Here is a 15,379-nt window from a genome sequence, read left to right on the forward strand (position 1 = left end):
AAATTCACTATGAGCTCAGAAGGGCGTGCCACAGATTTCTAAAGATGCTCTATCTCATAAATTTGTCATACTTACCAGAATGTTCAGATAAATTCCTTGGAAGTGGCAAGTAGAAACATTCTGATATTACTACCAAGACCTGGAGGGAAAAGTGATTTTACAGTGAGTGAATAGACATTTATTACCAAACAACCTTAAAGTTAGGCCTTGCTTCCATAACCAGATAGTCATAGATAAATACAGAGCAATTGGCCAAAAGTCCTCAAAAAAACAAGGCAAGGGTATAATTAAGAATTGTCTATTTTTCAAATGTGGATATAATGCTGGAAAACACTATTAATTTCAAACAGAGGTCACAAAGTCAAATGTATACACACAGTCCACTAAAAACAGATGAATTAATAAGCAAGTACAAGAAAACAGACACTCTCAGCCAAGTCTGAAGTGATCCTTGAAAAAACCCTACTATGACAAATGATACCACTCATGGCAGAAAGCAAAGAGGAACTAAAGAGCCTCTTGATGAGGGAAGATGGAAGAGGAGAGTGAAAGAGCCGGCTTAAAACTCCATATTCAAAAAATAAGACCCTGGCATCTGGTCCCTTTACTACACGGCAAATAGAAGGGGAAAAGGTGGAAGCAGTGACACAATTTCCTCTTCTTGGCTCTAAAACCACTGAAGACAGTGACTGCAGCCATGAAATCAGAAGACGACTGCTTCTTGGCAGGGAAGCTCTGACTAGGTAAACCTAGATAATTGTGTTAAAAAGCAAAGACATCATTTTGCCAACAAAGGTCCATATAGTCAAGGCTATGGTTTTTCCAGTAGTCATGTACTGATGTGAAAGCTGGACCATAAAGAAGGCTGAGCACTGAAGAATTGATGCTTTTGAACTGTGGTGTTGGAGAAGACTCTTGAGAGTCCCTTGGACTGCAAGGAGGTCAAACCAGTCAGTCTTAAAGGAAATCAACCCTGAACACTCTTTGGAAGATGAAGCTCCAATACTGTGGCCACCCCATGCAAACAGCTGACTCATTGGAAAAGACCCTGATGCTGGGAAAGACTGAAGGCAGAAGGAGAAAAGGGCAACAGAGGGTGAGATGGTTGGATAACATCACTGAGTCAACGGACATGAACTTGGGAAACTGTGGGAGATGGTGAGGGACAGGGAGGCCTGGAGTGCTGAGTCCATGGGGTCGTGTAGAGTCGACATGACTTGGTGACTGCACAACAGTATGATAAATAAAAGGAGTCTGTATATTCGTTGTCCCTCACCAGTGGGAAACTCCTGATTACATGGAAGAGTGTTTCAGGGTGTAGAATTACTAACAGTGCTGCAAGAAATTACTAGAGGTACACTGGCAGGACCCTGAGGGATGGGATGGGGAGGGAGGTGGAAGGGAGGGTCAGGATGGAGAACACATGTACACCCACGGCTGATTCATGTGAATGTACGGCAGAAACCACCACAATACTGTAACTGGTCTCCAATTTAAAGAAAAGCAGTGGGAAAATAGTAACAATAATAATAATAAAAAGAAATTACTAGAGGGACAAACTGAGAAAACACATCAGTGATGTGAACTAGATCTTATTTTAAAGAGTGATTGACTGGCCTCACCTCCAACCTTTCTGCAGCATTGACTCACTTTCTACTTGCTACTAATAAGCTGTTTCCCTTGGTAAACTACAAGCTTCTGAGAGGAAGGTTCATTCTGGCTCATGTTCCACACCCAGACTGTGGGCTGCGCCGATGAAACTGATGGCACGACGTGTGAAACGGGGCTGAGGCAGTCGGGGTCCCTCGCTCCCTATACCCTCCGCATGGCCTCTGCACAGTACCGCGCAGCAGAGAGAGGCCAGGGGGAGGAAGCCGCCCGCTGAGAAGGGCTGCAGTGGTCCTCCTGTACCGAACTAACTCCTAGGTTTCACCTTCACTGTGAACAACTGCCCAATCTTTAAAATAGGAACAGTACTTCATAAATTTAAGGGGTTCAAAAGTTTAAAACTCCAAAGTCACGTCCTTTTGATTCAATTTTATAAACGTCAAATGAGTAACTCACTTTGACTATTACCACCTGCAAATTCATTTATTAACATTTGGTTCATTACATTTAAGATACCATGTTAAAATCTAGGGGGAAGGGTTCAGAAAAAGATAAAAAAGGAAGTTGTAAAGCAATATGTAACAGGGAACTCATAAAAAAATGAAGACAGCTCTTTGATAGATACTTCAGAGATACAGAGACAACAGCCAGTTCTGGGGGTGGGAAGGATCCAGAATGACCGCTTGGGAGAGGTGGCCTCTGGGGCCCTGGACACGGTTAGGAGGACGAGCCCCACCAGCAGTCTGACTTGGGTGAGCAGCACCAAGCTGCGCACAGAGGTTCTTGGATCCGTTGTTCAGTCGCTCACTCAGTTCCAACTCTGCGACCCCATGGACTGCAGCAACAGGCTTCCCTGTCCTTCAGTGTCTCCCGGAGCTCACTCAAACTCATGTCCACTGAGTCGGTGATGCCATCCAACCATCTCATCCACTACTGTCCCCTTCTCCTCCTGCCTTTCATCTTTCCCAGCATTAGGGTCTTTTCCAATGAGGCGGCTCATTGCATCAGGTGGCCAAAGTATTGGAGCTTGGATCCAGAGAAATGCCTAAATGACAGACAGAGGAAAGCCACGTACAGGGCAGTGGGATGCACGGCGCACCGTGGGCTGCAGAGGAGCGAGCTCCAAGCTGTTAAACTGATGTGAACAACAAAGAGGAAAACACTTCCGCCTGAAAAGAAGAGTCTGCGAACCAAATGATAGCCACATGCTTAGAGCAGCTATTCACTCAACATAATGCTTTTTTGGGACTTTTTTTTCCTTTTTCCTTTCTTAATACCAACTGAAGCAGAAATTTTTGGTTTGGTCACATTGCAAAGGGAAGAAGAAACACCTGCCAGTGACAAATAATTGGCATTTACAACAAAGCCTGTAAGGGAGTAAGTCCCACCTGTGAGATACCTGGGCCTTCTAGCATGCTACGTAAGGGGGCCTAGAAGAGACTTACAGGACACCAGCCTCAACCCTGTCAGCTGTATGACCCTGGGCAAGTCACTTAACTGTTTTCTCACTTGCATTCTCTCAAAAGGACAAGTCTGGGGTCAGTCTACCACTAAGGCCTGTTTCATATCTCCAATACTACATAACTCCATTACACCGTCATTCTTCCCAGAAACTGGGGGGAAAATCCTCTCGTTCCATCAGTTCAGGATCTATTTTCCAGTCCAAAGACCCACTCTCTCATGATGGGCTGCTTTCTGAGCCACTAAACATGGCACCGTTCACAAACAGCCTATACAGGAATGGTACGCTCCTCTCCCTCTTCCCTCCAACAGTCAGATTTTCAGGTTTCAGCTTAGCAGACAGCCAGGCATCTGAAAGAGGAGAGCAGACAGATTTTCCATCTTTCATGGACAGTGAGAGCTACCCCTCCTGATACTGGAGACCCTCTCTGTGGAAGCTCTGCGCTAGGAAGCGGTCAGCAGCATATCCTGGGTTGACCAAAAAAGTTCATTCCAGTTTTCCCACAAGATCTTGGGGAAAACCCAAATGAACTACTGGCCAATCCAATAGAAAAATGGTTCACCCAAGTTGCACAATTCAGACAGTATTACACCAACTGAAATGGAGACCAGATAAGAGAGGCAAAAGTTTGCTTCCCGTATATTCCATGGCGTTTCTGCCTGTCCACAGCTTTGCTGTTTTCCATCCTTCAAAGCACAGTTGCTGATGTCAGAAAGTGATGAGGCCAGAGTAATCTCATGTACACTTATGGATCTTCCCCATATTAGTTTAAAATGCAAAATATATACTTGATTTCTAAAACTGAGCCCTTGGAGTACATGTGAAAAATAACAATGCAAACTAGTACAGCCACTATGGAGAACAGTGTGGAGATTCCTTAAAAAAAAACTGGAAATAGAACTGTCATACAACCCAGCAATCCCACTCCTGGGCACAACACTGAGGAAACCAGAATTGAAAGAGACACATGTGCCCCAGTGTTCATCGCAGCACTGTTTAAAATAGCCAGGACATGGAAGCAACCTAGATGTCCATCAGCAGATGAATGGATAAGAAAGCTGTGGTACATATACACAATGGAGTATTACTCAGCCATTAAAAAGAATACATTTGAATCAGTTCTAATGAGGTGGATGAAACTGGAGCCTATTATACAGAGCAAAGTAAGTCAGAAAAACACCAATACAGTACATTAATGCATATATAAGGACTTTAGAAAGATGGTAATGACGATGCTATATGTGAGACAGCAAAAGAGACACAGATGTAAAGAACAGACTTTTGGACTCTGGGGGAAGGCGAGGGTGGGATGATCTGAGAGAATGGCACTGAAACATGTTTATTACCATATGTGAGACAGATCGCCAGTCTAGGTTTGATGCATGAGACAAGGCACTCAGGGCTGGTGCACTGGGACGACCCTGAGGGATGGGATGGGGAGGGAGGTGGGAGGGGGGTTCAGGATGGGGAACACATGTACAACCATGGCTGATTCATGTCAATGTATGGCAAAAACCACTTTACCAATATTGTAAAGTAATTAGCCTCCAATTAAAATAATTAATTAACAACAAAAGAATAACACTTGGTAAAATATTTCAACCATTACTAGGCTCAATAAAGACAGCAAACAAAAACCAAACAAGCAGTCGTACTTGGATTTCCTATCTTTTAAAATTATGGAAAAAAAGAAAGATGTAATGATGAGGCTTATGAGAAACAAAGACTTGATCAGGAAATCATTTCTCTATGGGAAATGTCCTGCCCTTCCTGGCCAATGCGTATATTAACATTCCATGCAAAAATTGGCACAATAAAGGACAGAAATGGTATGGGCCTAAGAGAAGCAGAAGACATTAAGAAGAGGTGGCAAGAATACACAGAACTATACAAAAAAGATCTTCATGACCCAGATAACCATGATGGTGTGATCACCCACCTAGAGCCAAACATCCTGGAATGCGAAGTCAAGAGGGCCTTAGAGAGCATCACTATGAACAAAGCTAGTGGAGGTGATGGAATTCCAGTTGAGCTATTTCAAATCCTAAAAGATGCTGCTGTGAAAGTGCTGCACTCAATATGCCAGCAAACTTGGAAAACTCAGCAGTGGCCATGGGACTGGAAAAGGTCAGTTTTCATTCCAATCCCAAAGAAAGGCAATGTCAAAGAATGTTCAAACTACCAGACAATTGCACTCATCTCACACACTACTAAAGTAATGCTCAAGATTCTCCAAGCTAGCCTTCAACAGTACAGGAACCATGAACTTCCAGATGTTCAAGCTGGATTTAGAAAAGGCAGAGGAACCAGAGATCAAATTGCCAACATCCATTGGATCACTGAAAAAGCAAGGGAATACCAGAAAAAAATCTGCTTTATTGATTACATCAAAGCCTTTGGCTGTGTAGATCACAACAAACTGTGGAAAATTCTCAGAGGGGAACACCAGACGACCTGAACTGCCTCCTGAGAAATCTGTATGCAGGTCAAGAAACAACAGCTAGAACTGGACATGGAACAACAGACTGCCTCCAAATTGGGAAAGGAGTACATCAAGGCAGTGTGTTGTCACCCTGCTTATTTAATTTACACACAGAGTATATCACACAAAATGCTGGGCTGGATGAAGCACAAGCTGAAATCAAGATTGCTGGGAGAAATATCAATAATCTCATAAATGCAGATGACACCACCCTTATGGCAGAAAGCAAAGAATAACTAAAGAGCCTCTTGATGAAAGTGAAAGAAGAGAGTGGAAAAAGCTGGCTTGAAACTCAACATTCAAAAAATGAAGATCATGGCATCTGGTCCTATCACTTCATGGCAAATAGATGGAGAAACAATGGAAACACTGACAGACTTTATTTTCTTGGGCTCCAAAATCACTGCAGATGGTGACTACAGCCATGAAATTAAAAGATGCTTGTTCCTTGGAAGAAAAGCTATGACCAACCTAGACAGTATATTAAAAAGCAGAGACTTTACTTTGCCGAGAAAGGTCTTCTAGTCAAAGCTATGGTTTTTCCCGTGGTCATGTATGGATGTGAGAGTTGGACTATAAAGAAAACTGAGCGCCAAAGAATTGATGCTTTTGAACTGTGGTGTTGGAGAAGACTCTTGAGAGTCCCTTGGACAGCAAGGAGATCAAACCAGTCCACCCTAAAGGAAATCATCCTGAATATTCATTAAGACAGATGCTGAAGCTGAAACTCCAATACTTTCACCACCTGACGCGAAGAACTGACTCATTAGAAAAGCCCCTGAAGCTGGGAAAGATTGAGGGCAGGAGGAGAAGGGGACGACAGAGGATGAGATGATTGGATGGATCACCAACTCCATGGACATGAGTTTGAGTAAACTCCGGGAGTTGGTGATGGACAGGGAGGCCTGGCGTTTTGCAGTTCATGGGGTTGCAAAGAGTCGGACGTGACTGAGCAACTAAACTGGACTGAAACGATGCCTCACAGAAGGAAGGAGACCCTTTGAGGTCAGCGAGATCAAGCTTCACATGACGACACCCCATGCCTTGCTTTCAGTCCTCAGTTAAAGGCAAAGGTAATGGGGATCAGTGAACCTGAGATCTCACTGAAGACAAAGCTTCTAGTTGTGTCACTTTCAACACACATTACAGGTGAAGAAAATGCACGCTGAGCAGAGATACACGCTTGCTGTTTTTCGGAAATGTATTAATAGAAAACGTATGAGTCTTATTACTGCTTTGAAATTATTTCCTTAAATAATGTTCTCTTCCCAACTTCTTTAAAGGAACAGTATCACTTGGTCACTTGACTAGTCTAGAATCAACTCCCTTCTTCAGATCAAGTCTCTAATAACCTTCCTACACTGATAATTTTATAAACTTAGGGCCCAGACAGGCCTGACTTTTTCAACTTAAAGTCAACCTCAAAAATAAAATTCTAAAGCTATTTATGCTGAGAAGAATTTTCAGTGTTTGGACTTCCCTGGTGGCTCAGACAGTAAAGTGTCTGTCTATAATGCGGGAGACCCAGGTTCAATCCCTGGGTCAGGAAGGTCTGCTGGAGAAGGAAATGGCAACCCACTCCAGTATTTTTGCCTGGAAAATCCCATGGACGGAGGAGCCTGATAGGCTACAGTCCCTGGGGACATGAGTCTGACACCACTGAGCGACTTCACTTTTACTTCCAATAGGCCCATACTCAACTATAACTCCATCTCAGAATCACCCAGGATCTCATATTGTTTCCCCTACAGAAGCCACACACTCATGCAGCTCCAGAGTAGACAGCGGATGGGAGAAATACATTGATATCCACAAAGTTATATCCAAAGTCAAATTATTTTAGGCCAGAGGACTAAGAACACATTAATTAGCAATAAGATTAATACAGCAGAATGGAACATACCCAGGACTACTGAATTACCCAGGACTACTTAAGTTCTGTCCCTACCCATGAAGTTAACATCAGTAGTCAAATGACAAATACAAACCATATATGAGGTGAGCATACTCATGGCAAAATAAAATCAAGCCTCCCTGGTACCCTGGAGTATGACTCTATAGTACCAAGTTATGGCTTGCAATAGAGGTGACTGCTAACATTTTCCTTAAGTTTATTTTGTAAAAGACCGTGTGAAAGAGCTGAAATACATTACAAAATGTAAGGACAGACTTTAAGACAAACGTACCTAAAGGGCGGTCTTTTTTCTATAAATTTTTAGTCATCAATTATTCCTATCTATAATATAGTGCTTAAGAACTATGTGATGAGTATATAGTATAATAATTTTTATGAACTTCTCGAGTTTAAAGCTCAAATTGATCAAGAGTAGGTAAAGAAAAAGATTTCAAAAATATATAACCAAGAGAAAAACACACCCAAGCATTTACAGTTGCCCATATAAATAAGTATAAAGTATGAAATTATTCCAAGCCCTATCTAAAACTCTAGGAAGAAAGTATAGATGCCTAATGGATAGGGATTTTTAAATCCAAAGAAGACATAGTGATGTGGTTTGCATCTCATTTTTTCACATAACAATGATTGTCATTTTTTTAAAAATCCACATTATCTTACAAAATCTACCTTGGGAAAACTGGAGTATATGTATAAGAAGCTGGTCACATTCAGATTTTCAATTTGAGGATACAAACAGGAAAAATCATCTTGCTCATCCAAGGAACAAATTCACAGCTTTGGCCTTATCACAACAGTGTTCCAATCAAGCAGGCAATGTGTGAATTCACAGCTGATTCAGTTGTCTTGGAAACTAACTTATCAACTCAAGTTAAGTCTCTATTTCTCTCTTCAACACTGCCTATGTTTTGGGTGGCACGTATCTTCAGAATATTTAAGAGGGGGGATTGGGGGATAATAATTTAATGAATTTTCCATTACATCTCAAATTTCCATTGAAAGTAGTATCATACAAGCAAATGTTATTTAACTGCTTAGATTATACACAAAATGACATTTGTTTATGTGCTTTTTCTTTCTTGGCTGCTTTCTAGTTTTGCATGAAACCAATTGGATTTAAAGACAAGAAAAGAAATTCACATTATCTCTTACCAGACCCATGAAAAGGCCAAAAATCAAGGTGGCTATCACAAAAATGAAGTAAGAACACCAAGCAGGAACTCCAAGGGTCACTGTGAAATAGTTGTGAAGATGCTGTAATCAGAAGGAAAAAGTAAAAAAAAAATATATATATATATATATTTATAAAGAGAACTAAAAATGTTTGAATCTCCCTCTTTACCCCTTTACTCAAGTCTACAGTTCTATTTATATGAGCTCCCACAGAAATCATCCAGCAGATTATGCATCTGTATTATTTTTCAAGAGGAAGTCAGATTTTATAACACCGAGAATCTGAGAGTAGAAATCAAGGTCGGATCTAGTATGAGCTATACTTCTTTGAAGCAAATGACCAAACAGAACTCTGGTAGGATTGTTTATCCTTCTTCCATCATGAGATTTTTTTTGGTCACTATCCCCTAATAACTTATATACCTTAATGTTTACTCATTTTATGATATCCATAAAAAATTAAACTTTTTTTTTTAATTGGGCCTTTATCAGTTTTTAAGTAGAACTAAATTACTGCTCATGGAACATCAACCATTTAAATATTTCCATACTTCCTTTTTCTACTCATATTCTTATTGCTTGACACCCAGCCATCCTTTACAAATTTCCTAATCACCATAAAATTAAGACATTTTTCAGTTAATTCATTATGAGCAAATAAGGTTTCATCAGTCTTTGAAGAAAGTGCACATTCCTTCTTGTTTACTATCCCCTGGGACTCTATTTTTCACTCAAACAGTGAAAAATGAGTGCGGAGATACAATCTGAGCTACAGGTATCACATGCTAAATCATACAGGAATTACAGATATGAACTTGCTAGTGTAGAATCAAAGCCCATTTAGACATGGACTTGAAGGAGTCATGCTGCCTCATGACGGCTTTGTGATCATCTATTTTAGGCCCTTTTTGCTTAAAAAAATTCATTAAAAAGCCAATAGCTTTATGATATTTTTATGTCTATAGATAGTTTATCTATGAGATTACTGGGCACAGCATGAAATGGCTCCAAACTAAATGCCACCAGCAAACAGAAATAATGATTGAATGACTTGCTCATAACTGATGAGGTTAATGAAAACTAGTCCAAGATGCTATTTAAATGTTTCTCACAACTGAAGTTACTCAAGTCTCTCCCACTGGCTCCTCAGTTTGTAACAGTCAATACAATTAGATAATATGTCTGGTTCCGGCTTAACTCAGAATAAACTAAACAGACTGTTAGCTGATCTAGATGTCTGAGATCTCTCCTCTCCGATGTTTACTCAGCAGCAGAGACACGTCTAAAGACCCCTCAAGTTTTTAAATACTGACACATGCAATCAAAGTGTTCAGTAAATATTTATTGAATAAATAAAACACATTAGCAAATCCTTAAACTATTCACAGGAATGCACACAACTCCTGACTTATAAAACTGTCATCTGTCTTCTGTTGATGGCATTGGTCATTGTTCTATCTTCAGCCAGGGCAACTATCTAAGAATAATCTAGTACTCTATAGACAAAAGAGATATTTAGGACATAAAAGGTTGTTTTGCTCAAACTCTGTTCAGTGGAAGTTTTAAGATGCATTGTACAGTTCTCTAGGAAATTTGGCATACTGAACATAGCCTACTTATGCTTGTCTTGATTATTCAATGTCATCATCACAATTAAACTCTGAAATGGGCCAAGGAATTAGAAGACATGGAAAGCCAGTGTGCATTTGTGCTGACCCATGGACATATGAATTCTTTAATTTGCTTTATAAGTAGTATCTGCCCATATAGTTGCAATGAATAACACATCCAGTTATAAGTCCATCTGGACAGTGTCTTAACCCTTTTGCAAAATAAATGATTTAAGAAGTACTTAAGAAATTTTCTAAGTTATTTTCTAGAATTCAGTAAATGATGTGCCTTTGAATCACTGCATTGAGTCATATTCTCAGTGCATTCAAAAACATCCTCTTACATATTCCACTTCAATTTTCTTGTACTGCCATACTCTTTAAGGAATTTGCTTGAGATTCTTAGAGAAACTCTGCCATCTTGTGGTCTTTCTAGGTTATTACTAAAAAATTACTAAAGCCTCATTAATCAAGTTGTGTTTTCAAACCTGTAGCCACAAATCTTTATCATTTACTTTGTCTGAGTCTACAACAGTTTCAGAGTACCTTTAAGACTATTAGGGTTCCTGTACTAGGCACATGAAGTTTTATGTATACATGTTTCCAAGTAATGACTGATTAAAACCGACCTATTTCAATTTTAGATTTCTGTGTTTGTTTCTCTGCCAGGCAAAGTAACTTTCCACTTGTGGAAAATACTGACCTGCCTGAGTTCAATATTATATGTGCTCATTACAAGGAAGCATCATATTATTTCCTTAAAATGCATGCAAATGTCACCTGCTGGGCCCAATACTTTATAATATTATATTTTTGTAACAGGTAACTGAATTAGAGCTAATTTTTAACTATAAACAGATTTGAATGAGAGGACAAATGAAGACACTGTTTACAGCAGAAAAAAAGGAGGACATTCCAACCAGTGGTCAGATGGATTTGAGGAATGGAGCCAGGATAAGGTGTCCAAGGTTCAGAGGTGGAGCTTTTTATAAGATTCACTCAAAACATAACAGAAAGGTTGAAAGTTGAAAAAAATAATTCCAGGTAGGCACTAACCAGAAAGAAAAAATTACAGTATTAATATTAGAAAAAGTGACCTTACAGAATGTAAATGCAATTGCTATGTGTCAAATTTTACAATTTCTTATAAAATTAAACTTTTTGTTCTTTTAAAAACATCTGCAAAGTCCAAATATACATATATATACCATATATACTGTATTTCTCAATCACTAATAAGAACATATTAACTGATTATTCAGAGATGGATCATGTTCTGTTCTTCAAATGGCCTTTTCTCTGCAGTCCAATGCATTCACACAGAATCCATCCATGCTGCCCAAGGCTGTGCCCTGTGCCTACAGAGATAAAACATCAACTCCTGGCCTTGAAATGCTACCCACAGAAATCATTTGCATGACATAATGAAAAAATGGCAACTCCTTGTTATCAGTCAAGCTATAAGAGGTTTGAACAATTATTTCTTTTCCCTGGTACTGTCTTTGAAAAGAAAACTACTTTATAACAATGTGTGAGGGTCACAATTACTTTCCATCTAATCTCTTTTTAAGGCTTCCTGATAGCTCAGTTGGTAAAGAATCCTGCAATGCAGGAGACCTCGGTTTGATTCCTGGGTCAGGAAGATCCGCTGGAGAAGGGGTTCCAGTATTCTTGGGCTTCCCATGTGGCTCAGCTGGTAAAGAATCTGCCTGCAATGCTGGAGACCTGGGTTCAATCCCTGGGTTGGGAAGATCCCCTGGAGAAGGGAAAGGCTACCCACTCCAGTATTCTGGTCTGGAGAATTCCACAGACTGTATAGTCCATGAGATCGCAAAGAGTCAGACATGATTGAGCAACTTTCACAATCTCTTCTTAACCCTCAGAACAAATTCTCTCCTGACCTGCAGTTATAACAGATTCTGTGCTAAGCTTTTGAAGATTCCTGACACCTATTACAATTATCCTGTTGGTTTAGAGAGTATATATCTATAAGGTTTTCAGATAGCCATCAAAATATATGACTCCTAAATATATTTAGTGTGAAAATATTGCAACAGGATGAATCCTTACTTTCAGTTCCTGGTTTGCAATGCAAAATTCCCAACCTTTGAATAAACTTCTCACCAATAAAAGAAAATATCAGAAGAAAACCAAATGAAACTCAAACTATATAAGAGGACAAATGCTATTTTTTAATATGATATAAAAATGTCAAAAAAGACAACAGAATTTAAACAAAAAAGATTAAGTTCAAGTCACCAATTTATTTTCTGTTGCTAAAGAAAAAAAAAAACCTAAAGTAGGTATATCTCAAAAAGCAAAAAATATAATACAACTGAAAAACTGAGACACAAAAGTTCTTTTTAAATTTCTCCAAACACATATTAATATGCACAAAAAGCAGAGTTTTCATGAGCTCCATGAACTGTTGCTGTTCAGTCACTCAGTCATGTCCGACTCTCTGCCACCCCATGAACTATAGCACACCAGGCTTCTGTGTCTTTAACCAAGTCCTAGGACTTGCTCAAACTCATGTCCATTGAGTTTGTGATGCCATCTCATCCTCTGTCATCCACTTCTCCTCATGCTTTCAAAATTCCCCAGCATCAGGGTCTTTTCTAATAAATTGACTCTTCGCATCAGGTGGCCAAAGTATTGGATATTCACCTTCAGCATGAGTTCTTCTAATGAACACCCAGGACTGATCTCCTTTAGGATGGCCTGGTTTGATCTCTGTGCAGTCCAAGGGACTCTCAAGAGTCTTCTCCAACACCACAGTTCAAAAGCATCAATTCTTCAGCACTCAGCTTTCTTTATAGTCCAACTTTCACATCTATACATGACTGTATGGAAAAACCATAGCTTTGATTAGACAGACCTTTGTTGGCAAAGTAATATCTCTCCTTTTTAATATGCTGTCTAAGTTGGTCATAGCTTTTCTTCCAAGGAGCAAACATCTTTTAATTTTGTGGTTGCAATCACCATCTGTAGTGATTTTGGAGCCCCAAAAAATAAAGTCTGACACTGTTTCCACTGTTTCCCCATCTATTTCCCATGAAGTGATGGGACCAAATGCCATGATCTTAGTTTTTTGAATGTTAAGTTTCAAGCCAGCTTTTTCACTCTCCTCTTTCTCCTTCATCAAGAGGCTCTTCAGTTCCTCTTTGCTTTCTGCCAAAAGGGTGGCATCATCTGCGTATCTGAGGTTATTGATATTTATCCCGGCAATCTTGATTCTAGCTTGTGCTTTATCCAGACCAGCATTTTGCATGATGTACTCTGCATATAAAGAAGCAGGGTGACAATATACAGCTTTGATGTATTCCTTTCCCAATTGGGAACCACTCTGTTGTTTCATGTCTGGATTTAACTGTTGCTTCTTGATCTACATACAGATTTCTTAGGAGGCAGGTACAGTGATTTGGTATTCCCATCTCTTTAAGAATTTCCCCAGTTTGCTGTGATCACCCAGTTCAAGGCTTTAGCATAGTCAGTGAAGCAGAAGTAGATGATTTTCTGGAACTCTCTCCCTTTTCCTATGACACAATGGATGCTAGCAATTTGACCTCTGGTTCTTCTGCCTTTTCTAAATCCAGCTTGAACATCTGGAAATTCTCGGTTCATGTACTGTTGAAGCCTGGCTTGGGGAATTTTGAGCATTACTTTGCTAGCATGTAAAATGAGTGCAGTTGTGCAGTAGTTTGAGCATTCTTTGGCACTGCCCTTCTTTGGGATTGGAATGAAAACTGACCTTTACTAGTCTTGTGGCCACTGCTGAGTTTTCCAAATTTGCTGGCATACTGAGTGCAGCACTTTCACAGCATCATCTTTTAGGATTTGAAATAGCTCAGCTTGAATTCCATCACCTCCACTAGTTTTGTTCGCAGTGATGCTTCCTAAGGTCCACTTGACTTTGCAATCCAAGATGTCTGCCTCTAGGTGAGTGATCATACCATCACGGTTATCTGGGTCATTAAGATCTTTTTTGTATAGTTCTTCTGTGTATTCTTGCCACGTGTTGTTAATATGTCCTTGAATATTAAGTTCCAAATATGACAAATGATGTATAATCATAACTTCAGTTCAGTTCATTTCAGTCGCTTAGTCGTGTCCGACTCTTTGCGACCCCATAAATCACAGCACGCCAGGCCTCCCTGTCCATCACCAACTCCCAGAGTTCACTCAAACTCATGTCCATCGAGTCGGTGATGCCATCCAGCCATCTCATTCTCTGTCATCCCCTTCTCTTTCCGCCCCCAAATCTCCCCAGCATCAGAGTCTTTTCCAGTGAGTCAACTCATCGCATGAGGTGGCCAAAGTATTGGGAGTTTCAGCTTCAGCATCATTCCTTCCAGTGAACACCCAGGATTGATCTCCTTTAGAATGCACTGGTTGGATCTCCTTGCAGTCCAAGGGACTCTCAAGAGTCTTCTCCAGCACCACAGTTCAAAAGCATCAATTCTTCGGCGATCAGCTTTCTTCACAGTCCAACTCTCACATCCATACATGACCACTGGAAAAACCATAGCTGGACCTTTGTTGGCAAATAACGTCTCTGCTTTTTAATATACTATCTAGGTTGGTCATAAAAGACAAATACAGGGAGGTAATCACATATAAAGATCTTTTGAAATACTTTAAAAATATATACTTAATTCCCCGGCAGTTTTGTCAAATCTGGAAGGATTTAGATTACCAGACATGTAGAGAGGAGCAAAGGTTACATGATACGTTCAATATTATCTAAAAGTTCAGCATTGTAACCTAAATAGCAGTTCTGAGTTACTGCGAAGACGGAATGAAATGATACAATCACACAGAGCAGCTTCCCAGGCGGCACTAGTGGCAAAGAACCCGCCTGCCAGTGTAGGAGACGCGAGACATGGGTTCGATCCCTGGGTCAGGAAGGTGCCCCGGAGGAGGAAATGGAACCCCACTCCAGTATTCTTGCTGGAAGAATCCCATGCAAAGAGAAGCCTGGTGGACTACAGTCACAAAGAGTCAGACATGACACTGTCTGAGCCACATAAAGGGGGTTTGCAAATTTCTCCTTAAAGGGCTACATCATGAGTATTTCGGCTTGTGAGCCATATGATCTTGCTCACAACAACTCATCTCTATCACTGTAG

The 15,379-nt window shown here is 40.2% G+C and overlaps 1 protein-coding gene across 2 annotated transcripts in view; it reads right to left on the reverse strand.

The window, feature by feature from the left end:
- TMX4 (thioredoxin related transmembrane protein 4) overlaps positions 1-15,379 on the reverse strand; it is a 67,485-nt gene that overhangs the window by 5,981 nt on the left and 46,125 nt on the right. Inside the window, exons 6-7 of one of the 2 annotated variants that reach the window (XM_055426837.2) lie at positions 8,620-8,721; positions 76-139 (exon numbers count right to left, since the gene is read on the reverse strand). In XM_055426837.2, coding sequence (XP_055282812.2) covers positions 76-139; positions 8,620-8,721 — 166 coding nt within the window. The remainder of the gene's footprint in view (positions 1-75; positions 140-8,619; positions 8,722-15,379) is intronic. The other variant, XM_088844292.1, reaches the window with a different exon arrangement.

This window comes from Moschus berezovskii, chromosome 15, assembly GCF_049115385.1.
Source record: "Moschus berezovskii isolate FMDL1 chromosome 15, NW_MosBer_1.0, whole genome shotgun sequence".
Lineage (NCBI taxonomy): Eukaryota > Metazoa > Chordata > Mammalia > Artiodactyla > Moschidae > Moschus > Moschus berezovskii.